General features: G+C 34.8%; 1 protein-coding gene across 1 annotated transcript in view; it reads right to left on the bottom strand.

Moving 5' to 3' along the window:
• Positions 1-316: 316 nt before the first annotated feature.
• LOC124355421 (probable 39S ribosomal protein L24, mitochondrial) overlaps positions 317-27808 on the bottom strand; it is a 95629-nt gene continuing 68137 nt past the window's right edge. The window contains exons 3-5 of the mRNA XM_046806561.1: positions 6858-7060; positions 3350-3486; positions 317-517 (exon numbers count right to left, since the gene is read on the bottom strand). Coding sequence (XP_046662517.1) covers positions 381-517; positions 3350-3486; positions 6858-7060 — 477 coding nt within the window. The 3' untranslated portion in view covers positions 317-380. The remainder of the gene's footprint in view (positions 518-3349; positions 3487-6857; positions 7061-27808) is intronic.

Raw genomic sequence — 27808 nt, 5'->3', positions numbered from 1 at the left:
GTTTCAGAAATTAATCAAGATATTGAAAAAAATTGGTGTGGTTTTTTATGTCTATGGTTTGAACCAACTCACCAAATTTCATTAAATTCTGATAACCTTGGGTATCACCCTTTGGATGATTTGACATGGAATGATCCTTTTGAAAATATTAATAGGATATTCTTGTTAAAACACCTTGTTAAATATATAAGCTTATTCCAGATGGAATTCAAAAGGTGTTTCAACAAGCCCTCCATAAATTTTCACTTAAAACGAAGATTCTTACATAGTTGCAACTGGGAGGATAAAAAAAGAAAGATGAACAATGAAAAAACTATAATATCCAATAACAATAAAATACAGACGACAAGTTGAACATCAGAGAAAGCTACACATGTGGACTAGTACCAGAACGTCTGAGCTGGAATTCTCTCATCTTTTATACCTTCCTGTTTAGCGATTGCCATTTCAAATGTTTCCAGAGCTGGGCTAAAAGTCACTTCATTCACGTCTGCTGATTTTGTGTCCTTTGGTGATTCTGTAACAGTCGATTCTTGTTATTCTATACAATAATGTATCTGTTACAAATATTCAGTTTATGCATAATTTAGTTTCTAAGATGTACAATAAATTATTCTCTGCTTGTTTGATTAGCATAGTAGTAAATTCTATTGACATGTGCTGCACTCTGTTTATATTTGAGAGTGAGATATTGTGATGGCATCTACCCCTTGAGGGACCAATTACAAAATCTGACACTACGTGCAGATGCAGTTTAACTCCTCGTACAGTCGCTTATGGCTTATGTAAATCTCTTAACATTATGTACTCTTGTAGTTTTGTTATGTTCTTTTTAATCTGCAATCTAATCCGTATAGCAGATGGATAACTAACCTAAAACAAAAGTATATATAATCTAGGTTAAAATAAACCAATCATACCAAAAACGTGACGAGGAAAGGAATCACAGATCATCATGCAGATGAGGAATCACAACAAATACATTGTCTCAACTCTATGTACACTATCTCTAAAATATATAATTAATAAAAGTAACAATGATGTTATTACAAACTGACAATTCTCACACTCAGGTGGCACTCACAAGGAGGTGGCACATCAAGAAATCAAGACATCAGGATAGGAGTGGTATATAATTTATGAATTCATTACAGACAAACTTCTTACAACCATATTGTGAGTGCATTGGTTTATTTGAATTTTGTATTCTGATTTATATTTTGTTTTATTTTTAGCTCATTACATAGTACAGTGGAACCTCGATAAGTCGGAATTATCGGGACCGCGGCCGATCCGGGTTAGCCGGAGAATTAGGTAAAAATTAATAAAATACGGTATACTTACAGATAAACTCCATTATAATTGTAAAAACATCAAAACATATGCACATTTAATTATTATTAATCCTTACAGTACATTTATAATTGTTCATTTCCTGGTAAAAAACTCAGTCAGTCAGCTTTGGTTGTGCCAATGTCGTCTGCCGCTTGCGTGCTGTGCGATCCCGCAAGTCTCTTCAACATGAGCAATTCAGCCGGCGATGTTTCTGCCTGCCGATAGTGTACAATACAGTACACTACACACACAACACGGGCACAAGCTAGGTAGGAACGGTAACTGAGGGGCCAGGCGTGGCGGTAGCGTGGGAGTGAATTTGGGGAAGGAAATACGCGTCTGTTATTGTTTTTGAGAATCCGGGACAATGACCGCCACTCGGCCGCCGCCATGTGCAATGAGTTACACACTCCTGTCCGTACAGTCCCATCAAATACTGATGCAACATCGATTCACGGATACTATACCACTCAAAAATATTACATTTTTATTACTGAAATGTTTGTCTGATTTTTTTATTTTTTTATTGAAAATCGGTCTGGGTTAGCCGGACTTCCGGGTTAAACGGGGGCCCGACTTATCAGGGTTGTACTGTACTGGAAACCAAAGAGGCGTAATTGTAACAAACAGTTGATTTAGTGCTTAATCCGCTATAAAGCCACGATTAATTTCTTTTTAAAGAAATAAGGTTCCTGATTTTCTCAATTCATACTGATAACTTCATAATATCTAATACACACTACTGTGAGTTGTATAGAAGGAGAAATACTATTAAAGCCATTTGAAAAATTGTTCATCTACATATCTTCATCAAATCTTCGGTTTGAACGGTGCTAACCAAAGTATTTTGAATGTTGAATTTAACTTCAGTTCACTTTCCTTTTACTACAGCCTGGTATCTGACACTGTCTCAGACTTGACTCCTGGTATCTGAAGTCATGTTTGTCTAAAGAGATCCAATGAAAATCAGCGATGAAGGAGCTCAAAACGAACCTTCACATCGTTTCAACATGAGAGAAACCTATAAATAGGTGAAGTGTGTCTCATTATCTCATCAGGTGCACAATTGAGTGCACTACGATGTTTCTGACACGATCTCTAAACACGATGGAGCAACCGAGTTGTTTACACATAAAGTAGCCAAGTATTTCCGTGTCACAGGCCTATCAGGATGTACAACATTAAACTGCCTTTCTGCCTGATGATAATTTTCATTCAAAGTCCTGAAAATATATACCATTTATACTTTATTGTCGTGACTACGGGGCATTTTACTTGTAGGCAGTAATAATTTGAGAATATTATTTAAAAGCAAGAATAACAAAGCGATTCAAAATCAATTACTGTAATAACACTAAAACATGCAACAATTTTCTCAAAACATTTCACGAAATAGTAACCACACAATAATAATACCACTGGATAATATCCACTTTAAAAGTTTAACCTGTTCTATGATGAGATTTAAACAAAGAAGGCACTTGTTTGTACTAAACCGTAGTTCAAACCGGGAAAGCCCAGTCACTCTTAGCAAATAAACTTCTTTTAAGTGTACTTTCTAACTTTCAATGGATCCTTCGGCCATTGCATTCTTAACTGATTCAGAACACAAATGGCCAATAAACCGGTTTCCCACGCAGACTAACTTTACAACAACAAAAATATAAATGTAAAGACTTGAAATGTTGACAAATTATTATTTTGTATGGAAAAGAGATAGCAATCTTCGATTTTCACCATTTTCTAGTTTTTTTATGATGCTCTTCAAAATGAGGGGTCACTTGAGAGGGGTTTAAATGTAAAATTTTTGAGTTGACCCCAATATGCCGCATATTTGGGGGCCACAAAACATTTTCAAAATTACCAAATGAAACTTCCTTTCCACATTCCACTACTACCCAAAGGATATCTCCTTATATAAACTTTAGAGCAAAATAGAAGGAGGGGGGTTACTTTTTATTCACCCTGTATATCAATTTGTGAAGTTTATAATGAAGGCATTTAAAGAACTAACCTATATAAAGATGTTTCTCTTTGTAGTCAATCGTCTCCTGGGACTCAACTGGCATCGGAATGATACGGCCAGAGCGCATCGAGACTCTCACCCTCTCACCTTCTTCTGTATACCTCCATTCCACCTTCACTGGTTTCCTGCACACGCAGGGAAATTACTTAAATGATGTAACAAAAATCACAAGATTAAAGTAGATATTGAGATCAATTGTGGATGTGCACTAAGAAAAACTAATTTTGTTGTTGTTATTATCTTAACACTTGTACTTCATGTAGCCTAGAGTTTGGTATGAAACCATCTATAAATACTTCTCAGGATTGGGGTTCCAGTGCAGGCTCTCACAGTGCCTGGGACTCAGGTTGGCCCTCTGAATATCATGTTCCAGGAGATTGTAATGACTCATTTCATACACCCATCTCACATTCATTTCAATACTTAATTTAATTTAGACCTTAAGAAATTTATTAGTAATAATAATTAAATAATTAAGGAATAATTATTTATAAATTGTCTCAAATTTTAATACAAACAATAATAAATACAAAATTAAATATATCAAAATTAATTAAATTCACCTTATTACATATAAAACTCAAAGTTATAAAAGTAAACTAAAGTCAGTGATACAGTGTGCAGGGATGATTGTTGAGTGTAGAGAGCAGAGGTTTAAAAGTTTAGAGGAGAGTAGGATATAGAAGAAGTGAAGCAAGATTATTATTTTAAATAAAGAAACTGGTTACATTTTATTCAGCAGTATTTGATTCAGAAGAAAGGTTTAATTTATTAAATTCATATTATCACTGAAGTACAGAGAAGAAGAAGAAGACAGGACATTGGGTGAGAAAATTCCTTTTAAATTTAACAGTGATCTATTGGATGGACTTAAAACCCAGGAACATTCGATTTGGCTAACAATTCCAAATTAATATAATTAAAATTTAACAAAATTATTTTTCAAACTTACAATATCTTTTATTAAAGACAATACCTAATATTTCTATTTCATTAAGCCTGCACGACCACCCTGTCCTAAAATTTAAGAACTGTATTTAAAAAAAATTTACCATTATTGTATCCTCCATCTTGTTTCAAAATTCAAACCTGTATGTCAATTAATTTATCATCATAAATTATGACATGGAACTCAATATTTTGATTTTTTTTAGGTTTTTATTTTTTTGCAAATTATTATAGTTTGATTTGTTACAAAAAAATGATACCACTCCCACATTTCTATGACAACTATAACCCTTATAGAAAAATTAAACAAAATATCTTGTCCCGTGCAATATTCAACCGATCCGTAATGACAAGAGGTGTAAGATATCTGACTTACTTAGGGGACGGTGACTCTAAGGGTCATGCAGCTGTCAATGAATCAAAGCCTTATGGAGATATAAATATAGAAAAGGCTGAGTGTATAGGACATGTTTCCAAAAGGATGGGGTCGCAACTTCGAAAGCTGTGTAAGACAACGGGAACATTGAGTGATGGTAAAGCACTTGGTGGAAAAGGTAGGCTTACTGGCCCTGAAATAGATACCATTCAGTCCTACTATGGTAATGCCATAAAAAAACAACAGGGATGACTTACTTGAAATGAAAAAGGCCATATGGGCAATTTTCTACCATAAAATGTCAACAGATGCTAACCCTAAGCATACTTTATGCCCCGAAGGAGAACTTTCATGGTGTGGTTTCAACCGAGCAAAAATAACTAAAGAGCCATATTCCCACAAGCACTCTCTTCCTGAAGTAGTTTTAAATGCCATCAAAACCTGTCTTCAATGACTTATCAAACAACACTCTTCTAAGTCGATGCACTTTAGGTCGTACCCAAAATCCAAACGAGTCATTGAATGGAGTTATATTGAAGCACCTGCCAAAAACTGTATTTGTAGGTATGACAACCTTAAAAATAGGAGTATAAGATGCAGTTATTAGTTTTAACAAAGGTGCTTTAGGGAAACTAGATGTTTTACAAGCTCTTAAACTAAAATACAGTGATAATTGCAATCTGCGCCTTCAGAAAATTGATAGAAAAAGAGTGTATGAAGCTGAAAAGAAAGTTCAGGATTCACAAAAGAGGAAAAGGAAACAAAGGAGGATGGCTAAAAGGAAGATTGAAGAGAAAGATAAGTTCAAAGACTATGAACCAGGAATGTTTTAATGCTGGTAAGTTACAAAAATTTTAAATCTAGTATAATCACTTACTTTAAACTGCGTTTACCGAAAATTTCATTTTCACACCACTTATGTCCGGTTTTCCCTCAGAAACCGTTCAAGATAGAAGCTTCAAATTTTTGTCACATAATTATAATGCATATTTGTACAAATATACCTATTATTATCTTGGTATCTGTTTTTATTGGAAATATATTAATTAAACATGTTAAAAAATAAATCTTTAAAATGGTACTTAAAAAAAAATTTTTTTTGAGAGGTTTAAAGTTGAGATATTTATTTGAAAATAGGTCTGTTTGTAAATCAAAAGAGGTAGTACAAACTGTGAAAATTTCATAGGTCTATCTCCAATGGCCTCTGAAAAAAATGGGCATAAAAATAGCAAAATTAGCATTGTTGGTATAGGGTGTACCATGTCCCCTTAAAGTTCACATTTGCATCATACTGAGTTATTTATTATTTCTAGCTATAATCATCAGAATACAAATTAAGTTTAACCATTTATTTAAAGTGTATAGTAGTAGTAGTATATTACAAGATGGTCTCACAAGAATCCTGTCTCTTTTACCTGAGACAGACTCTGCCCTAATGGAGCTTTTTCAGTATCTAGAAGCTAAGAATAACAAACCCCAATGCATTTTAGCTGATGCAATGCCGGTGAGTCAAATGAAAAATTTGGACAAAACTTCCCTCTCTTAACCCTTTAACTGCCGAGTTTTCAACGGTGATGTTACAGGTACAGTGACAATGTAGTGTGTCTTTCACTCACCACAATCAACTTTAGCATACTTCATTTACCAAATTGCCATCAGAATCTCTTGAGCGTCACGTCCGGTTGTAGTTGATAAATTGAGTCTGCATATTTCTCAGAAAAGTTACACTACTGAATGTCTAACTCGCAACAACACATCCGGACAAATCTAAAATTGATAAAATGTCCTAATCATTACTACAACTTATTTCTACCATACCAACTGAACCACAATTAAAATAGAATAAAAATCTTGCAGTAGCAACTTCAAAAGAACGATTGAAAGAGATAAAAACAATAATGTTCTGTTCCTAAGATCTAGGTAAAACTTCACCAATGTGCTTCAATGATCAGCCTCAGAGTGTAGTAGCAATTAAACAATCTTATAAAACAATGCTTGTAACCAACAAAACGATTTAATGGTTTTAAAATTATTTATGTTTATAACTAGACTACCCACAATTCCTGTCCTACTATTCAACTCTTACTCTATTAATTATAGTCACTGAGTTTAAACTTCACATTAATTTCGGCTAACTAATCTCAACCTAGATGTGATATAATTTAAACTCACAAATCATTGGGATCCACCAATGCAACTTCAGTCGTGACCAGCAGAGGCTTCTCTCTCTGCATGAACCACCCAGGATTGTCCTTCGTCTTTCCTACCTCCTCCACTTTACAGTTCAGAGTTCCTACGAACACCCAGTTGCGTTCCTGTATAACTTGAACCACTGTTCCCTGTTTCCCTTTGTCTTTGCCGACAAGTATTTCGACCTGAAAAAATAAGATTTAGTTGAATTAAATGTTTCTGGGTTTTAAAGTTCCAACACAAACAAGTGTTAGAAAATGTATACAACACCTTGAAAACTGAAATAAAATAATAAATAAACAGGATAATAAATAGCAATTATATAAATATGTTGAAATGACAATATCTGTTATATCTATTTTACTATTTTAAGATTTATGATAGTTAATTTATACATTATGAAAATAAGGGAAATGGAAATATTGTTTATGTAATCATATCCTTGGGTGATGTTACACGAATTCCATCTACTTCAACAGTGAGAACATTTACCTGCATTGTGATGTTTTCTTGAAAAAAGCATTTTTGAGTCCCCAAAGGCGCATGAAAAAGTTGCACTTATTTCTCCTGCCTCCTTACTACTGTAGGTTTTTGTGCTCTTTATAACAAAATGGGGAAGGTTAAAATTATTTGATATTTCACTTTTTTAAAATTTGAGTTAAACTTAGCTGTTCTCCATTTTTTAATATTGTAATACAGATACTACTAGCCACAGAGGTACAGTTATTACAAGAGATTTAATAAACAGCAGTTAATGTGTAGCAAATGTTTACCTACACATGTTAGCAATGTAATGTTTGCCATCCTAAATACAGCATCTGCTTCAATATAATGTATATGTAGAGTTTATCATCAGACTAACACCTTATCATAGTATAGCAGTGTGGTGATAATGCATACATCAATGTTTAAAACATCTGTAAGATAATAATGTATTGATTTTTGTAATAATCCTGTCCACAGTCTTTTTTCTTTATTCTGGACACTTGATTATGCTACTGACAGCCTACAATTTTACCAATAAAATGATACATGTCATCTACCCCTTCCTTCTAGTTTCTCCTTGTGCCCCCAGTATCTTGTGCAATTACTAGATATCCAATCCAATCCTCACCTCCCACCAAATAGCGTGCTCTCTCTCTATTCGACTGCTTGAAATTAATACAGTCCACAGTACACACATATGCATGCCTCTTTTCTTTATTCTCTCCAGATAATAATTAAAGCCTGTGAGGAAGTTAGGTTAGATGAGGAACTCTCATAGCTTTCTTTCCACCTGTAACGACCCGAACCCAATATTAACAATAATTCAAGAAAATTATGCTTTATTTGGTTATATAAAAATTTCATTCATTTAGTAAAATTTAACTAAAGACATAATAATTGTAAAGTGTTACAGCACTGTCGAGGAGGTCAGCAGTAAGACTGCTGACAATGCAGAGTCAGCACCTGCGTGTGCTGGGAAGCTAGTCTAGTTCAGAGGCCTCAGACTCGTAGACATGTAACTCTCTGTTGCCCTATTTTAAAACTTTTCTAAATTCTTTCAATAATGTAATTCAATACTTTATATTCATTCAGAAGTGCTCTCCCCTTTTTAACCAATGTAAATTTGTGTGATTTCTATAAATTAATCTTTAATAAACAGTGTTTTTTAAAAATTCAAACGTTGTTGCACAAACTTTATTTCTTTTTCCGGAATCATCCGGTGGTGGCAGCGGATACCAATTAATCCCCAAATCGGTCGCTGTTACAGATTTGGTGGCAGCGGTGGGATGATCGCGTAACTTTGGGACAATTTAACTGTACAGTTGATTGATTTCCCCGACGACCGAAGTGACCACGTGAACATCAAAATTATTCAAACAGTGTAATCCAGTGTCAAGTATAGTTTTAACAGTTAGGAAAAGTGTTTCCAAGTTTGGATTTTGCAAAATTTTGGTATAAAAAGTGCAACAAGGAGATGATGGAATTGGATAAAGGAATCTACACGTGAAGACGCCAAGCCGAGAAAGGACGCCGAGAAAGGACGCCATCTTGCCATCTTCATCACGTCGCCAGCCTAGGAGACGGAAGCGGAGCAACCAACCAACATCGTGGGTGACGCTGTCAACAACCAACATCATCTGTTCCACAGCCTTAGCAACCATGGCAGTCACAATGGCGGCGATATTTGGTGAGCCTTTGTTCACATTCAGAAACTAAATAAATATAATAAAGAAACATTGGCTATACTTTTAAACTAATTTTACCAAATATTCTACGTTAATTATATAATAAAATAAGACATAGAAATAAGAGAGAATAAAGGTGCTGTGGTGTAAATAGTTGAATGCAGCATTGAATGATAGCACAATTTCTTATTAATTTTGTGATCAATTATTAAGTAACAAGTAAATTAAATTAAATTGCTCTAACATGGAGTAACAATGTGCACTTCAATGTCAGGTCGTCACTTCCAGGGCACCTATTTCTCATTTTAAAATTAAGATAAGAATAATTATTAAATAATGTTTAGTAGGAATTGCCAATGTTTCCAGATAAAAAAAATGAACTATTAAATCTTGTAATGTAGAAGCACTCTTTAAAACAAGTGTCATAGTTTTGATAAAATTAATATTTTGAGTTTAGATAATTGTTATTGAGAAATATTTATGTTTTTAAATTAATTTGAATTTGAAGTTAGACGCTATTCCAGTGCGTTATTCAAAATCTATACGTCACATTAGTCAACTTGTACTGTGTAAATCGATATTGTTGATTGGTTAGGCATTTGCTAATCTACTAATTAGTTTATATGATGTATATGGATTATTATCACTAACATCAATTGATGATGATTGATTGATAGGATTGGGTATAGATAGGCTATCAATCATTGATTGGTTATTGGAAAATTTATTTCGATAGAAAACTCTTGGGATTTTGAAGAAAAAAATAGTATTATTAGTCATAAATTCAGTCGTATATTTTAAATCGAACTTCGTAAAATTTTGTAGAGTTTCCTAAATTAAATGTTAGATTATTAAGATCATTATAACAAATCAACAATCATGAGTTCTACAGTAACGTTTGAAGGAAAAACCATTGAATTTCAAGAGGCTTTTGATGCAATTTCAACCAAAGTCAGGTCTCTTCAAGACTGCATAGACGAAACCATCGCGGGAAAATTCTGTGCTGAACAAACAGGAATGTCACCATCCGCTATGGATATGACAAACGGAGCAGCAAGCAGGCCATCATTTGAGCTAGTGTCTAGCATTACTCCCTACGATGGAGAGAGAGCCGATCTACTCATGCCATTCTTCGACAGCATTCAAGGCATAGGAGAACTGAGCAATTGGAACGAAACACAAACATTACAAGTATTGAAATTAAAGTTAATTGGTAGTGCACTACAGTTTTCAAAATCAGATGAAAAATGCAAAACGCCACAACACTTAAAGAAATTAAGTTCTGCTCTAACAGAAAGGTTTGGAGATAGCCTACCAGATCACTATTATTTTGAACAGTTTAGCTAGCATCAGACAAAATAAAGGAGAGACTATCGAACAATTCTCTGACAGAGTAAAGAGGGTCAGTGACAAAACACTGAGAACCACCAATAACGAAGAAGTAAATAGAGTATTAAGAGAAGAAGCTGACCGAAGAACAATGGAAGCCTTTGTCAGAGGACTTTACGGAGAAATTGGCAGACAAACAAGGATTAAGTTTCCAAAGAATTTTAAAAACAGGGCTACCGTGGGGGGGGTGGGGGGGGGGGGGGGTGGGGGGGGGGGGGGGTGGGGGGGGGGGGGGGTGGGGGGGGGGGGGGGTGGGGGGGGGGGGGGGTGGGGGGGGGGACAAAAAACTAAAAGACCTCCACTGCCTGGAAAAATCTTTCGTCTACCTGATTATGATTTGGATGTCATGAAACTACTGAAAGACCTTCCACTGCCTGGACAATCATTGGCTACCGGGTTAGTGATACTGAAAGCTGAAAGCTAATGAATGCCCCTCCGTTTTTGCACAAAATGTATCAATTTTTTTACTTTATAATAATGTAAAACAGGGCCCTAACCTAGGGTATTGTAAAATATTTTTACTTCATTACGCGTATGTTTTTTAAGTAAGTACATGAGTAAAAACATGAAATATTTAGAACATTTGACTTATGGGAAAGAGAAGAAGACAACGTAAAGTTTTAACTTTTACTTCTTAAGGGGGGGGTTTCTTTGTACGAGTTAAACTTTTGCCAATAATTAAAATTTCCCAGTTTTTTAGACGACGGCATATTATAAGAAGTCATGGAACGTCTGACAGAGCGCAATACATTTTCTGTCTGTAGGTAATGAATATTCAATACGGCTCGTAAAAAAATTTAAGGGCGGGGATTTTTCAGTTCAATGTCCAATAGATATTAATGCTGGATCTTTAAACTTTAAATAATCTTTTAACTTATACCTTTTAATAAACTCCCCAAAAAGTTCTCCGAAAAAATTAATATGGTCTATAAGTTTTTAATTAGGTTTTACCATTCTTTAAATTTGATACAAATATTGTTAGAGAAAACTCTAAACAAAAAAATAATAATTAGTTTTACTGTACAAATTAATAACACATAAACACACAGACAACCGGGGAAATTCAGTTTTCGAAATTTGTGTAACTCAACAAAATGTATTAAATTAAGAAACTTTGCACTATAAAAAATAATTTGAAATAATCCTTGTTCAAAACCAATGGAAACTGTTAATAAAAAACCAATAATTTTTTTTAAATGTTTTGTAACATTAAAAGTACTGGGTAAATAGAAGTAAAACTCCTTAGAATGGAGAATCAATAACACGCCGTAGAAAACTTTAATATTGGACATGAGTTTACTACAGTTCAAGGAATGTGCCTATTAGGTTTTAAATGTGCTCATATTATTTATGGAAATTTACGGATGAAGACGTTAATGGTTAGGCTGGTAGTCTTATAATGTTACATTTTCACCTATACGAGTACACAAGAAAAGTTTTAGTCACTGGATTCGTAATATAATTGTTATCCCTTTTAATCCTGATGACCAAAACTTAAAGTAAAATATCGCAGTTTTTCTGAAATATAAAACAATATCGTATTCACGTCATAATAACATGTTAATTATTTCCAATATTTCAAAACGGTTTAGAGGAATATCACCATGTATTATAATCATTGTAATAAATCTAATATGTGCCCGTGGAAAATATTTTTGACAGTAGATTAAGAATAGCCCAAAAAACTTGATCCAACTCGAAACACTATTTACCAGAAAAACAACAAAGTTATAATGCATTATTCTCCCCCCGGGGGTTTTTCCTCCATCAGGGCATGTAGTGAAACTTTTATCACAAGTAGCAAGGTTTTTTAATAATGCTGAATCAAAACTGTTTACTTCCACGAGGTGGTCGTAGCCATCAACCATCTTGTTGAACTCTAAGAATGTAATCGCTTTTAATTAGTTATTATTTTGACAACAACATTCCCCAAATTTAAATTTTAAAATTCTTAATTTTCCATAAATTGCTGTAAAGTTTAAGCGCATATTTTGATTTCTAAGTAACAAATGTGAAGGTTTGAAGCACATATTTTTTCAATATGTAAATAAAATTTTTTAAACTAATATTTGTGTAGTTTTATAATCTTCTAGTTTATTTATATTGTGACTTCAACATTCACTCTTTTTGTCGATTCTTTTGGGCCAATTTGTTACGCATGGAATATCAAACAGTAGAAAAGGGCTCAACCTCAACAACTAAAACATGCAATGTTATGCACTAAAAACATAGAGTACCGATAATCCAATATATCATTTGGTGACCGGATTGTTTACGTCTCAGGAGATATCAAACTTACTCTTCTTTTGTTTGACGTCATTTCAGTTCCACTTGGATTTGGACACAGTCTTGTATAAGCTATACTGTCAGAAATAAACAATTTTTTAGTATTGCATCTAGAATATAAATCTTTTTAAATATAATACTTTTTAAAAATTTTATTTCAAACTCTAAATCAAAAACTGAGGAAGATGCCGGGCTTATGGCTGAAAATACTATTTGTTTTGACTTCCAAAGATCCCACATGGACTGTGTATTTGGCATTTCCAGGCAATTTTAATTATTCAATTTTACAGGCTTTAGTTCCTGAAAAGCATTTTTTTATCGATAAGCTTCCCCTTTCTTTTTAATTTAAATAAGTTAATTAAATTTTTACACGTATATACGTCCATTCATTTAAAACCTGTATGGTTTTCAAGGGACGCAAAATTATTTTTTAAATTGATTTATGAGATATAATAATTGAGTGTTCCAACGCCTTTAACTAAGAAATATGAAAAAGTTAAGTTAAAAATTAAATTCAAACCAAAAACCCATAGCATTCCCCAAAGTGGAGTGGGAGAAATCTCGCACCCACCTTTATATACACAGTTTCCAAAAGAGCTCATAAAAGATTCCTACTGATTAATGTAAGAGGCTGTGTCAAAAACTTAAGTATTCCTTGTGGCTCAATCGAACAAAGGTAGATTTCACATAGGCCGTCATCTTTAAATGTCAAACTAAATATGCAATATTAGTTTAGATTTTAATTTGTACAACATTCATGGAACAGTAATCCTAATTATTGGCATATTAATATAGCATTTTCAATCCTAATATTTTCAAACATTTATCCATAAATCCATAATCTTGAAACCTTTAAAGGTAAACACTTTTATAACCATACGAATTCTTTTTAAAAAACGTCCCACTTTATATAGTCACAATTAATCCAAAATTTATGTTTTTTAAGTCTATTTACTTATAGGGTTTTAATTGATTATTTAGGCTATATAATTTTAAATAGCCACCATATTTAAACTTTAAAAGTTATCAAAAAGTAGAAATAAATGCTTCTGAAACTATTTAAACATTTTGTGAAAAGTGTTCATTTTTATCTTGTAAAATATTCGAAATTATAATTATGACCTAATGCTTTTATAATTATGACACCAAAGGTTTTTTTCGTTAAGAGTTACTAACGCATTCGACAAGTTGTGTATAAATATTTTCTTTGTACTAAATACGGTCTGAATTTATTAAGAACTACGGTAGTTATCGTATTCAAAATTATTCCCGCAATACTTTTATAAGTATCTGATTAATTCTAAAACACATTTTTTAGCTGTAATGCTTAATAACTTATATATAATTATTACTCTCAAAAAACTTTTGATGGGCCATCTTGAAACTATGAAATATCGATAAATTCAAGTATAAAAGTTACGTAATATACTGTATGAAAAACGTGATCGTTTTGTATCGACCATGTTAATATTTAGTTGAAGTTAAAATGTTTTGCAAAATATTTCAGAGTCCGCATATTATGTTTAGTTATTCTGAAATTTGTAATATTTTGAAATATCGAGCAAAATGACTGGTCGTTCTTTACAATAGTATAAATACAACTGATGTTCAAATAAATACATTTATGTATCATTTTAGGTCGAATCATCATAGATCCATATATAAACAGACACTTTTCCATTTAATGTGACACAAATTTGAATACCTTCATCGACAATAAAGTTTAATGACATAATTAGTTCCTATAATTATTTTCACTGACACACATTATTTGATTTTGTAGTTTATGTCTTTAAATTGTATCACTCAATATGACTAGGGATAACTTCCAAGAGTCTGATAGGCCAAAACTATTTCAAGATAGTTTCTAGAAGCAGCTTTTTAAATGTATGAAAACTAAGAAAATCTCATCACGTCTGAACAGTTTTCATCCTTGCATAGTTTTAATATAATTGAGTTATACGAGCACATTCCATAAAGTTTGAGCTACAGCAGTCAACTTGACTTTGCAAGATAAATAAAATGCCAGGAGTGAAAAAATTAGGTTCCTTCTGTAAAATATGTTACTTTTCATTTGAAAAAAAGAAAAAATTTATTCTTCTAAAAAATTTAAAAAAATTTCGAAAATTTACAAACATGCTTTCAAATATAACATGAATACACTTTAAATTTGAAAATTTATTTTATTAGGTAAGGGTTTTTCTGTAGTTTTAAACTGGGTAAAATATTTTTTTAAAAAAGAAAAATTTTGTGTAGAGTTACATACTAAAAAACAAAATTGGTGGTGTTTTTGAACTGTACTGAAATTTCATGGCTTATTTACCGGGGTTTTGGACTGAACGAAATATTGAAACTATTTTAGCTTTTTAAAATAATTGAAAGCTTTTTTCGGCTAAAGGGAAAAATGAACTCCTTGTTTCCTCCCCAACCCCCCAAAAACGGTTTTTCCATCCCAATGGGTCATCATCCCCCACAAAAACCGATTGCCCAATAAACCCCAAACCGGGGACAACCATCACCCCCAAACCCGGGACACCATCACCACCAACCGGGCCCATCCCCACCCCCAAACCGGGGACATCATCACCCCCCAACCGGGACCCCATCACCCCCCCCCCGGGACTTTAAACCCCCAACCGTGACATCCACCCCCGGGGGACATCAAAAACCCCCAAAAACCGGGACACCATCACCCCCAAACCCGGGACATAAACCCCCCCAAACCGGGGAAACATCATCACCCCCAAACCCGGGGAACCCTCACCCCCAAACCCGGGGAAAACCATCACCCCCAAACCGGGACATAATAACCCCCAACCCGGGACATCACCACCACCAACCGGACACCACCCACCCCCCTCCCGGGGACTCACCCCCAAAACAAGGGGGACATATACCAGTAACCGATTTGTCTTTCGCCCCCAACCGGGACCCCACCCCCCAACCCGGGACATCACCCCCACCAACCCGGGGCCCCACAAAAAACCCCAAACCCGGGGACATTACCACCCCCAAACCGGGGACATAAACACCCCCAACCCGGGGCCACCATCACCCCCCAAACCCGGGGTAAACCCACACCCCCCCCCGGGACACCATCACCCCCAACCGGCCATCACCACCACCAACCGGGACAATAAATCACCCCCCAACCCGGGGAAAAACCAAAAACCCCCAAACCCGGGGACATCACCCCCAAAACCGGGGACAAAAATTCACCACCAAGGGACCCATCACCCCCAAAGGGGGAAACAAATAACCCCCAAACCCCCGGGGACATCACCCCCAAACCCAACCCCGGGACTTTCCTCACCCCCAACCGGGGCCCCACCCTTACCAACCGGGACCCCAACCCACCCCAAACCGGCACAACCATCACCCCCAAAACCGGGAAATCCCCACCAAAAACCCGGGCATCATCTCCAGAAACCCGATTTGTCATGGGCCACCAACCGGGAAAATTATAAACCCCAAACCGGGGACATCACCCACCCCCCAACCCGGGGTCATCATCTCGTAAAACCCGGGACCCACGTCGAAAAGTTTATTTCAATCCACAAAACCAAATCAAACGTACCCTTATAAAGAATTTTAAACCCGGATATTACTGAAATATCAATAACCCAGAACCTTTATCGTTATACCATCCCCAATGGGGAAAAATTCCCAACTTCTTTTTCCCTTCAGAGCACTGCGTCTGACCTTTTTCCCCTCACAAACCCCACCAGTCATCGTAAAAACCCAAACCCGGGTCATCATCTCCCCTAACCGAGTTTTACCCACCCCCAAACAGGAAAATTCATCACCACAAACCCGGGGGACTTTTACTACCCCCCCCCCGGGTATCATCCCCCAAACCCAACCGGCCTTTTCACTTCGTAAGTTTTTTCAAGCCAAAAACCCCAAAACCTACAAACATCCGGTATAAAAGTCTTAAGGGGATATTACTGAAAAAATCAGATAACCCAAAACCCCGTTATCGTAACCTATACCCATTGGGGAAAAATTTCCCAATTTTCGGGGTTCCTTTCGGGCATGCGCCCTAAACCTTTTTCCCCCACAACACACAACCAGGTCATCGTAAAAACCCAACGGGGGTTTTCATCACCAAAAACCCGGGGTCATCATCTCCACAAACCGAGTTGTCATCACCCCCAACCGGGAAAATTATACCCCCAACCCGGGTCATTTTCCCCAAACCAACCCGGCTGCCCCGGGTCGGTAATTGTTATTTCAAGGGGCCCAAGAACCAAACCTACAAAGGGTTTACCTGTATAAAGTTTTTAAAGGGAAATTACGAAATACCCTTAACCCAAAACCCGTTTTCGTTATACCTATACCCTTGGGGAAAAAATCCCCCAATTTCGCTTTCCTTTCTGGGGCATTTTGGGGTTCTAAACCTTGTTCCCAAACACACAACCAGGCCCATCGTAAAAACCCAACCCGGGTCACCCTTCCACTAACCGAGATGTCATCCCCCACCGACCGGGACACCCTCACCCCCAAAGGGGGTCATCATCTCCACTAACAAGTTGCCCATCACCCCAAACCGGGACATAAAACACCCCCAAACCCGGGGACTTTAACTACCCCCAAAACCGGGGTTTAATCTTTCTCGACCAACCGAGCTTCAGTCTTTAATTTCTTTTTCAATGCCAAGAAAAAACCCTACAAACGAAATCCTGTAAAAAGTTTAAACATTTATTTGAAATTCAGTTTAACCCCCAAACCGTTTTTGTTTTATGAAATGGGCCCCAATACTCTGGGAAAAAAATTCCCAACTTCGCATTCCCTTTCTGGGGACACTGCGTCGGGAACTTGTTTCCCCCAAAACCCACACAACCGGGTCATCTTTAAAAACCCCCGGGGGTCCTCACCCAACCCCCAAAATTGAATCTTTTATCGCCCCCAAACCACGTCACCCATCACCAGAAACCCCGGGTTGTTTTCCCCACCAACGGGGGTTTGGGTAACCTAAAAATGTTATTTCTATGTAAAGAAAAAAATCTAAAAAACTTTCCCAAAAATATTTTTTTACTACATTTTTTGTCGCCCCCAAAACACAATTTTATTAATAATAAAATCAAAAAGGGCCCATTTTTTAAGACAGTTTTTCCCTATACCCAAAGGGAAAATAGTCTAAATTTTTGGGGTTTTCCTAAAAACGTTTTTTTGTTAAAGGGTATTAAAAAATTGGGAAATAAACCCGTTTTTTGTGTTTTTTTTTAAAAATTTTTCTACCTGTGGGTAAATTTTATTAAAAAGAAAAGGGTTTCTCCTATGTGAAACAAAGTTACTCTAAACCTTTGGACACGGGTCACGGGAAATTTGCTTTATACAAAAAACGGTAGGGCCCAAATTTTTTTGCCCCATATATTTACCCCAAAGGACCCCAAAAAAAAAAATTTTCTACCAAAATTCGATTTACAAAAAAAATTTAGTATACAGCGTAAACATATAAACTCAAATACTATTTTTGGGGGAAAGAAAAAACGAAAAAAGAAACTTACCGAAACCCAAAGGGGTGTGGGAAAAACCACTGAATTAAAAAAGGCCGATCGTTTACTTTTGTTTATGGATTCCCCCCCAAATATGGGGCCCTTTATTGCCTGGAGATCCCCTTTAAATTTAAACCTTTTAGATCACCAATAAAGCCCCAAAAACTGTAAGTGAAATTTGGGATTCATAAATATTTTAAAAGGGCATATCGAAAACGCAATAATATACTTTTTAATAAGAAAATTGATTTTTAAAATATCTAAAAAACTGCATTGAGTCGACACCCGAATTACCAATTTTTTGAACATTTGGTTTCGTATACTATACTGGGGTTTTTAAATAAAGATGTTTAGATAACATTTTTAAAAACCCTTTTGAAGAATAATATGATTTTTTTTGGGACAGCATTTAATAATTTAAAAATGTACTCTTTATTTTTTTAAAAGGGAAAAATATTATTATGAAAGGCTATTTAAATTATGGAGTTTAAGATTTTTATTATATTAAAGTTTGTCCCACTGCGACAAAACCCCTCGATACATAGGGTTTTTTTATAAAAAGCTTAAATCACGGTGTTTAAAAAGGGAACATTACGAAAATTTAAGGGGTTAAAACAAAATAAAAAATATTTACCCAGAAAAAATTCCCTTTTTTCACGTCACGCCGAAAATCACCCTTTATAAAAAAAGGGGATGTAAAAAGGGAACCAATAAAAACAACCGTATGTTTTTAATGAAATCTGTTTTTTAAATTGAAACATTATTTTTAAAATATTTAAAAAATTTCAAAAAGCATAGTGGCCAAAAATTTATTATTCTGTCTTTGACGGTTGAGATAAAACTGGGGAAGGCTGTTTTTTCAAAAATTTAAATTTCCCGTTTTTCTACATTGAAAAGGACCCGTTAGAAGAGTAGTTTAATGTTTTAAATTAAAAGTTTTCGGGTTTGAGCAAAACTTAAACTGGTTGAAATTTAAAAAACTTAATTTTTTTGGGGTTTGATTAAAGGGGGTAGACGCCCAATCAAAAAAAAAACCCTTTAAACCCAAAAAAAAAAATTTAAAATTTACATGCACAAAGGGGGGGCCCAAAACCCTAGGGGGGAAATTTGGCTCCCCTTTATCCTTTCCCACCCCCTCCCCATCGCCTTCTTCTTAATAAAATTATACTAAAGGACTAAAAAACTAAGAAGTTTGAATAACCAAAAACTCCTTTTTACGGGTTTTGGGTTAAAATTAAAATTAAGGCATTTAAAGCCCAAATTGTCCCTTTTTTAAATTTCGCTTTTTCATTAGGCAAATTTTCATTGTCAAAAAAGGGTATCTGTAGTTTTTTGTACATTTAAATTTTACCGGGGGTACGCAAAAAAAAATTTAAAATTTATTTATTTTTAATTTTTTTAATTATATAAAAAGCCCCTAAGGGGATTTTAAATAATAAAATAAAAATTTTCAGGACTTTCGGGGAAACCCGGGTGTAGAATACCAACAAACCCCGGGGGAGCCGTTTTAAAACCTTCTGTCACACGGTTTCTTATTGCTTTTTGGGTGTACCTGTACCGGTAAATTTTACGAAAAAAGGGGTACCCAAGGTCAAAACCCCAAAAAATTTTCACATCAAAAAAAAAATTACAAAAAAACCCGGGAAAATTTTTTTTTAATACTTTAAAAAACAACCAAGTAAAGGTCTAATTCAAAGGGATTTTCCCGGTTTATTTTTAACAAAAAATCTTTTTTTCCACAAAAAATTTTTACCTTAAATAGTTTAAAACTATAGAAACGGTTTTCTATTTTAAAAAAGACCCCGTCTTTTTTAAGTTTTTTTTTAAAAGGGTTTAAAATTTTTTTAAAAATTTCTCGTTCGCCCCCTCGACAAAGGTGTGTAAATATCTCGCTTTTTATACAAATATTTCCAATTCTATTAGTTCTCATAAGTCAAACTTTTTTGATTTATTCATAAAAAATTTTAAATACTTTACAATATTTTTAAAATTTAATTTTTTGGGGAATGTTTAAGTGAGTATAAACTTTTAAAGGTATTACATTCTAAATTCTTTCCCCGTACATTTAAATTTACAAAATTAACCATACAATTGAAATTCTGTTTTGAAAAAAAATTAAAGGGTTTTCCAAATTTCCCAAATTTTTTTTGGACTGGCCCTCCAAACGGTTGAGGGTATTTTGAACACGTTTAATTTTCTTCTGAAATTTTTCCTTTTTTGTATGTGAAATTAAAATGCCATATCAACTGTTTGAAAGGATAGTTTCCCATCCCAAAAATTTTGTCTTTAAAACCTCGTGTAACATATAAAAATAAAAAAAATTCAAATTATCCTTTTAAAATTCCACCCGTAATTTAAAAAAAAACACCCGGTAGCCCTTTCCAGACTTTTCTTTAGAAATTTTTTTCCAGAAACAAATTTTAAAAACTCTTTATTTACTGTGGAAAACTTTAAACATCAGGCTTCTTTTAAAAGTTAAAACTTAAATTTTCGGTTAAGAAGGTGTGCCCAAACCCGGGAAAAGTTTAAAAATTTTAAATGTCCACAACTTGTCAAAAAACCGCAAACGTTTTAAAACCCTTGAATGTACGTAAAATCGTGAAAAAGTATTATAAACCAAATACAAGATCACGAGTGATTATAACCGAACAAATCACGAGTGATTAAAACCGTTTAAAACAGACGAGTAAATTTCCCCGAAAGGGGTAATTTAAATATAATTGAAACGTGAATCGTAAATATTTGATTAAAAACCGAACAAGTTCACGATGATTAAAAAACCGATACAACTTGACGAGTTTCTCGAAAAGGGGTAACTTGATTTTAATTTTCGTACGGGAATCGTGAATAGTGATTAAACCCGTTTAAAAAGACCGAGGGGATTATAACCGATAAAACCCATGCGAGTGATTGCCGAAAACGGGAAAACGTAATACAGAGCAGTCTCTTAGCTTTTTTTGGGTTATTAAACGCGAAAAACCCCTTTCTTTCAGGCGAAAGGAATTTAAAAATTTTCCCCAGGGGGTACTTGGGAAAAACTGCCCCAAAACGCTTTACCCTTTTTTGGTTTTTTCGGGCCTTGGATCAAATTTTAAAAACAAAAAATCTTGATTTCCCCAAATTGGAGTTTTTTTGACTCCCCGAAAGGGTTGATTTCCGTAAACATAATTAAAATAAAAGGGTGGGCATAGTTCAAAAATTTATCCGAGTTGTTTGGAATTTCCTTCACTCAAATTTTAATTTTAAAATTGAAAAACTCCAAATATTTTTACTTTAAATTTTAAAAAATCTATTGCTGTAATTTTTCCGGGAAAAAAAATTTTAAAAATGATCTAAATCACTTTAAGTGCTGAAAAAGTTCCATGAAAAATCCCATAATTTAGCCCCACATTTTTTTCTCATAAAATGAGTTGAAACGGGTTGTTTGGGATGGGGGAAAAGGGTTTCACTTTTAAAGAAACTTAAGGTCGTTTTCCCAAATTTGGGAGGTAAAATTTTTTGAAATAAATTTAAAAACAATTTCTTTTTGATAAAATTTTTAAAACGGTTTTTAAACGATAAAGTTAGATTTCCTGTTTTCAACAATTTCACCCTTATAAAAAATCAGGCAATTTCTGTGACAGCCCATTTGGAATAGCTCAGTAAAAAACTGATGGAGTAGCATTGATAGTTTTTTAATGTCCTCTTTATAACTTGGTCTTTGGGGAAATTGAATAAGCATTGTTTTCATACTCAAAACTTTTACTACACCCAATATAATTACTTAAATTCCCACAAAACGCTCCAAGAAGGATTTCCTTTTTTGTAAAATTTAAAATAGTCAATATATTATTTTTCCCGTTTTCCCAATAAAAGTCAAGGAAAAAATTTAATTTTTTCGAAGCCAATTCCCCACAAATTTTAAACCCATCCCAAAATTTTAAAAGGAGACAATTTATTTTTAAAGTATACATTTTAAACAATTCTCATTTATTGCAGCTTCTAAATTTAAAATTTTGAAATTTTTCAAAAACGGGGTTTGGCTAAATTTTCGGGAATTTAAATTTTAAAATCCATTTTCGTACCTACGGAATTTAAAATTTCCCTAAAATGGGGCACACTTTTTTGTTTGCTATGTCCAACAAATTTAAAATACTTATCTTTATACTATTTTTAATGTAAAAAAGGGGGTTAAACCCTCTAGGGAAATTATAACTTTATGTACAGGTATTTAATCCCTTTGTAAGCGAAGTAATTCAATGAGTTTATTTAATTTGCAAGAATAATTTCTAAACACTTGAAACATTTTAAACATGTTTTCCCATTACGACTGCTATTATAAAATTGTAATTTTTTTATTAAAATTTTTAAACTTATTAGTTTTTTTTTTGGGGGATTACGTATGTCTAAAAAGGGAAGGGGAGCAAAAATTGGGCCATTTTTTTATTTTTGGGTTCTGTAATAAATTTCCCTTTTTTTCCCCCATACTGTAAACTCTGCATTGGTTTATTAGAAATATTTTAATCTTTTTTGATACTTTTGGTTTAATTTTTGGGTCATTTTTTAGAATTAAAACCCAAAAAGGGGGCCTTATCCAAACTGATTTTTGGACTAATGGGTTTTGGGTCTGCCCAATTTTTAAAATGTATTTGATCTTTTAATTTCTTTAAAAAAATGGGTTCCCATGTATTAGGCGGTTTCCCTCCCAATTCTTTTGATGGTCGTTGCCCGGTTTGGGTAAAAAAAAACTTAGGAAGATATTTTTATTGAATTTAAACACTTTCAAAATGAATTTTATTTTTTAAAGTTTTTTTGTATTTGTTTCTGGGAAGGGATTTAAGTAAAAAAGCTTTTTTATTAACTTTTGAAAATTTTTTATTTTACCTTTTTGAAACGTAAAAGGGAAAAGTAGTCAAAAAAAATTTTTAATTTATCACACATTCTTTTTCCCCCCGGGGGAGATAAATTTAAACCCCTTAAAAACCCAAATTTTTGGGCGAGGGAAAATGTTTTATTGACAATTTTAAAAGGGTTTTTTAAACCCAAATTAGACTGGTATGCCTTTGCTTTTTTCTTTTATTGGTCACAAAAAACCCTATATTAGACTTATTTAAATATCTTAAAATTTTTTTGGAATTCTTAACTTACCAAAATTTTAATTGGAGTGGCCAAAAAATTTAAAAAAAGTTTCAAAAATTTAAATCCTTTTGGAAAGGGAAAGAGTTTTTAAAAAATTAATCGCCCTGCCCCAAAAAACCCCTTTTTAAAATTTAAAATTACGGGGAAATCAATTTTTTTTATTCTTTCCTTAGGTATTAAGAAAAAAATTAGAAGGTTTTTGGGAAAAAAAAAAATTTTAATGTTTAAAAAATAAAACAGTGGTTACTTTATTTTTTTTACTTATTTTTTTAGTTTTAGGGGCTGTTTAAAAAAACCATACTATTTCATTCAAAATTTTTAAAATTGCTTTCCCTTTTGTATGAAAATTTTGTGTGCGGTAGCTGGTTATTCCTAATTCCTGAACTGTTCTAATATGTAAAGATATGTTTTAAATTTTACACACAAAACCCATGTTTTTTTTTCCACATTTATTATAAAATTATTTCATATAAAATGTGTTTTGGTATATATTCAAATTTATATGTTTTTTCATATTATATTTTATTTATTTTATTTTATCCCATAAAATAACATAAAAATAAAAAAATTAAAAAAAATATAAAAATATTTTTTTTATAGTTGCGGTACAAAAAATTTATTTTAAGACTTAAATATTTTTTTTTGAATGACCAACGGGGCAAAATTTAAAGCACTTTTTTAAAAATATGTAAAAGGGCTTCTTTTAATCGCGACACTCCCACCCTTTAAATTTCAGAAAAATTTTAAAAATGTTTTAACGAATTGGCCAATTCTAAATTTTATTAAGAAAAACAATGCCATCAAGTTTTAGTTTTAAATAAATTGAAATGAAATAAAATCAAGGGGAATAAGCCCCCAAAATCCTTTATTGCTTTTAGGTTTTTTAAAAAACTTTTTTATTTTACTTTGTATGGTCTTACTTTAGCATAAATTATCTTTTTTTTCCCCCTTTTCCCTTTTATAATAAACTTTCCCTCTAAAATTAAAAAACAAAGATTTTTTTAATAAAAATATATAAAATTTTGGGTTTCTTAGGCTTACCGTCCAGTGTCATGCCCAAAATCAGAGTTTTTTCGGGTTCCCCACCGCATTCAAACACTGTTTTATAAAATTTTAAATTTTTTAAAAACGTTTTAAAACTGTTTTAGGGAAACAAAGAAACTTCAAAACAGTTTAAAAAAAAGAGAATTTTTAATTCAAAAAAAGAAAATTGTGTGAAATCGTCAAAAGGGGCGGGGAAACCACTAAACAAAACCCCATATTAATCATAATTTTTATCGGGGGTTTTGGTTAAAATTCACCCAAAACACGGGGAAGCAAAGGGCCTCTCCAACTCGTCTTCAGAGGGATTTTTTAAATTTTTTAGCAGTTTCTGTGTAAAAAGGGGGAAAACTAAATATTTTCCAAAAATAAGTTCTGTAAGGGAAAAACGCCCCACTAGAAAGGGCCAAGCCCCAAGCCCAAAGGGCCCACCCCAAAAATTTTGCGGGGCCGGGAAAACCCCTAAAATGATGGGGAAAGAAAACCGCGCATTTGTCAGCCAAGACCGACCCGACGAAAGACAAAACGCACGCCCACAGCTGTACGCTCTAAGGGTAAACGAAACACTAGCAGGGCCCAAAACCCAAAGACCACGCCCAAAGCCCAAGCCAGTCCCGGTCTGGAAAAAAGCACGGCCAAAACCCTCGACCAAGACCAAACATTTTTGAAAATGTACTAAACAAAACGTCATCTGAAAATGGAGGCCCGAGGAAATAGCAGAGGCCTTTGTATTTTGTACCGAAATATGAAATGGTAAAAAAAAAAAAAAACTGTTGTACGGGAAAATCGCCCCCGAAATGAAATGTTTTTTTCTTCCCTTTTTGCCTTCTTCCCATTTTCTTTTGGGAAAATCATCTGAGGGAAAAACCCCAAACAAAAAAGGGCCCTTTTCCCTTTTACCCCCCTTTATCAAACATGTTTTCTGTTGCCTTTTTAAAAATACTGTTACTAAACTTGTTTTCAAAAATTTCTTTAAACAACCAATCGAACCACATCTTCTCTTCAACAAATTCCGGGCCGCAGACTGGCCGTGGGATGCGCGTTGTTCTAAAAACAGCTCAGGGGTTTTTGGCCGCAACGCCCAACTGGCCCGCGCTTTGGGGCCTGTGGGGCCAGAGGTAACCCGGGGGTCGTGCGTCTGTCTTGCGTTGTTGTCTTGGTTGACTAGTGCCGTTGCTCCACTTTCTTTTCGGTTTGCCCCTGGCGGCAAGTTCTTGGTCGGGGTTTCTTGGTCTTGGTCTTGGCCGGGTATGCGCGTTTCCCCCTAAGTTATGTTTCGATTCAGTGTGAAGGGGGAAAATTTTTTTTTTTAAATTTTAAAAAAAATTTTCCTTTTATTTTCCGTAAAAAATGCTCGATGTTTCCCAATTTTTAAAGGAATTTATAAACTTGTATTGATTAAATTTTTTTTCCCGGAAACGTTGAAACTTTTGGGAAAATTGCGCAAAGAAATTATTTTGTGTTATCTACACAATTTGGGAGAGAACTATAAAAAATAAATATTTTACATGCAGTTACTCGTTCTTTACCCACGATAAGAAAGATATGGATTTATACATAACAAATAATGATTTTATAAAACAAAAGAAATTTTTGGTTTGCAATATGGGACTGCGAAAAAAAAGAGGTTTACCCTGGAGTACAGACAGAAAAAAATTTCATCCCCTTGTCATTTTACCTTCGATTTACCCTTTAAACCATTTTTAAATTTGCGGGTTCCCCTTCGCACCCTCATTTAAAAAACGAAAATTCAAATTTACCGTTATTTGGGCCACCAGTTTTGATTCCCTTTTTTCCCCTCGTCTGCTGTATCGCAAGAGCAGTTCTTTTTTTTGGGAAATTAACCAAGATCTCTATCTCACTGAAAAGAGTAAGGGCCCTCATCAAAAAAAATTAATGATTACCTTTAGTTTCACCGGGATCTTATAAATGGGTGCTTTTGCGGTAATGTAAGCAGTTTCACACTTTGTCAGAAACATTCAATAAAGCAGGGTCTCAAAGTGGGTTTCCCCCCAAAAAATAACTCTCTTTAGTTTTTCAAGATATCTCATGAAAAAACCCTACCACGGGGGATCTTTCAGCCTAAATTTTAATTGTCAATGAAAACTCCCCCTTATAATGTTTGGTACAAACAGATTACAGTATTTTTCTATCCGAGGGTTTCCCTGGCCGTGGAACGTTTTCCCTAGCCCACTACTCCCCCAGAAGCAAAGTCTACTATCAAAAGGGGGAGCAGAGCGTGGATCGAAACCCTCTAGCCCCAACCACTCACCCAGAAAGCTAGTCAAATTTAAAAAAAAGGGGTTTTAATGTAGGCGTGGATCGTACCCTCTAGCGCCACCACTAAACCCAGAAAGTAGTTCTACTACCCAAGAGGTATCTAGGCTTTGGAAGGGTTATCCTTTTGGGCGCCCCCCAACTCACCCAAAAAGCGGCTACTACCCAAGGGGTATTGGAACGGGGAACGTACCCTCTGGCGTCAAAAACCACCCGGGAAAGATTCTACTACCAAGAGGTATGCTAGAGCGTGGAACGTATCCTCAAAGCCCCCACCACCACCCAGAAAGCAGGCCTTACTACCCCAAAGGGTTTGTTGGAACGGGGAACTTACCCTTTTGCGCCCACATCCCCGGGGGAAAGTGGTCAAATTTCCAAGGGGAAATGCTAGAGGGGGAAAACGTATCCTCAAAAAAAAAGCGTCCACCCCCCTCACCCAAAAGCTAGTCAAAACAATCCAAGAGGTTTTTGTGAACGTGGATCAATCCTTACGCCCCACCACTCCCAAAAAGCTAGTTACTACCCAAAAGGGGTATCTAGAGGGGGAAGTACCTTAGCCCCCACCACCCAAAAGAAAAAGCTAGTCACCCCCCAAAAGGGGTTATGTGAAACGGGGAAAACGTATCCCTTCCCCTCACCACTCCCCAAAAGGTTACTATCCAAGGGGTATGCAGAGGTGAAACGTATCCTCAACCCCAAACCGTCACCGAAAAAGCTACTCTACTACCAAGAGGTAGGGCGGGAAAACGGGGAAGAAACCCTCTAGCGTCCCCAAACTCCCCCGGGAAAGCTAGTCACTATCCAAGAGGTATGCGGGGAAACGTGGAACTTATCCTGGGGCCCACCACTAAACCCCCCCGGGAAAGGGTTAGTCTACTACCCAAGGGTTTTGGGTAGGCGTGGAAAGTTTCCTCTGGCGTCCCCACTCCCCCAAAAAAGGTAGTCTACTATCCAAGAGGTAGGTTTTAGAGCGGGGAAAGTATCCCACCGTCCCCCACTCACCCAGAAAAACTAGCCCCTTATATCCAAGAGGTATGTTTAGGCGGGGAACTTATCCTATTGCCCCAAAGGGCCCCTAAAGGGAAAAAAGATAAATACAGTATGAAAAAAGTTTTATGAATAAAAACCGTGTGTGTGTGTTGTAATAACTGTA

This window comes from Homalodisca vitripennis, chromosome 2, assembly GCF_021130785.1.
Source record: "Homalodisca vitripennis isolate AUS2020 chromosome 2, UT_GWSS_2.1, whole genome shotgun sequence".
Taxonomy (NCBI): Eukaryota; Metazoa; Arthropoda; class Insecta; order Hemiptera; family Cicadellidae; genus Homalodisca; species Homalodisca vitripennis.
This window is presented reverse-complemented; position numbering and strand designations above follow the sequence as displayed.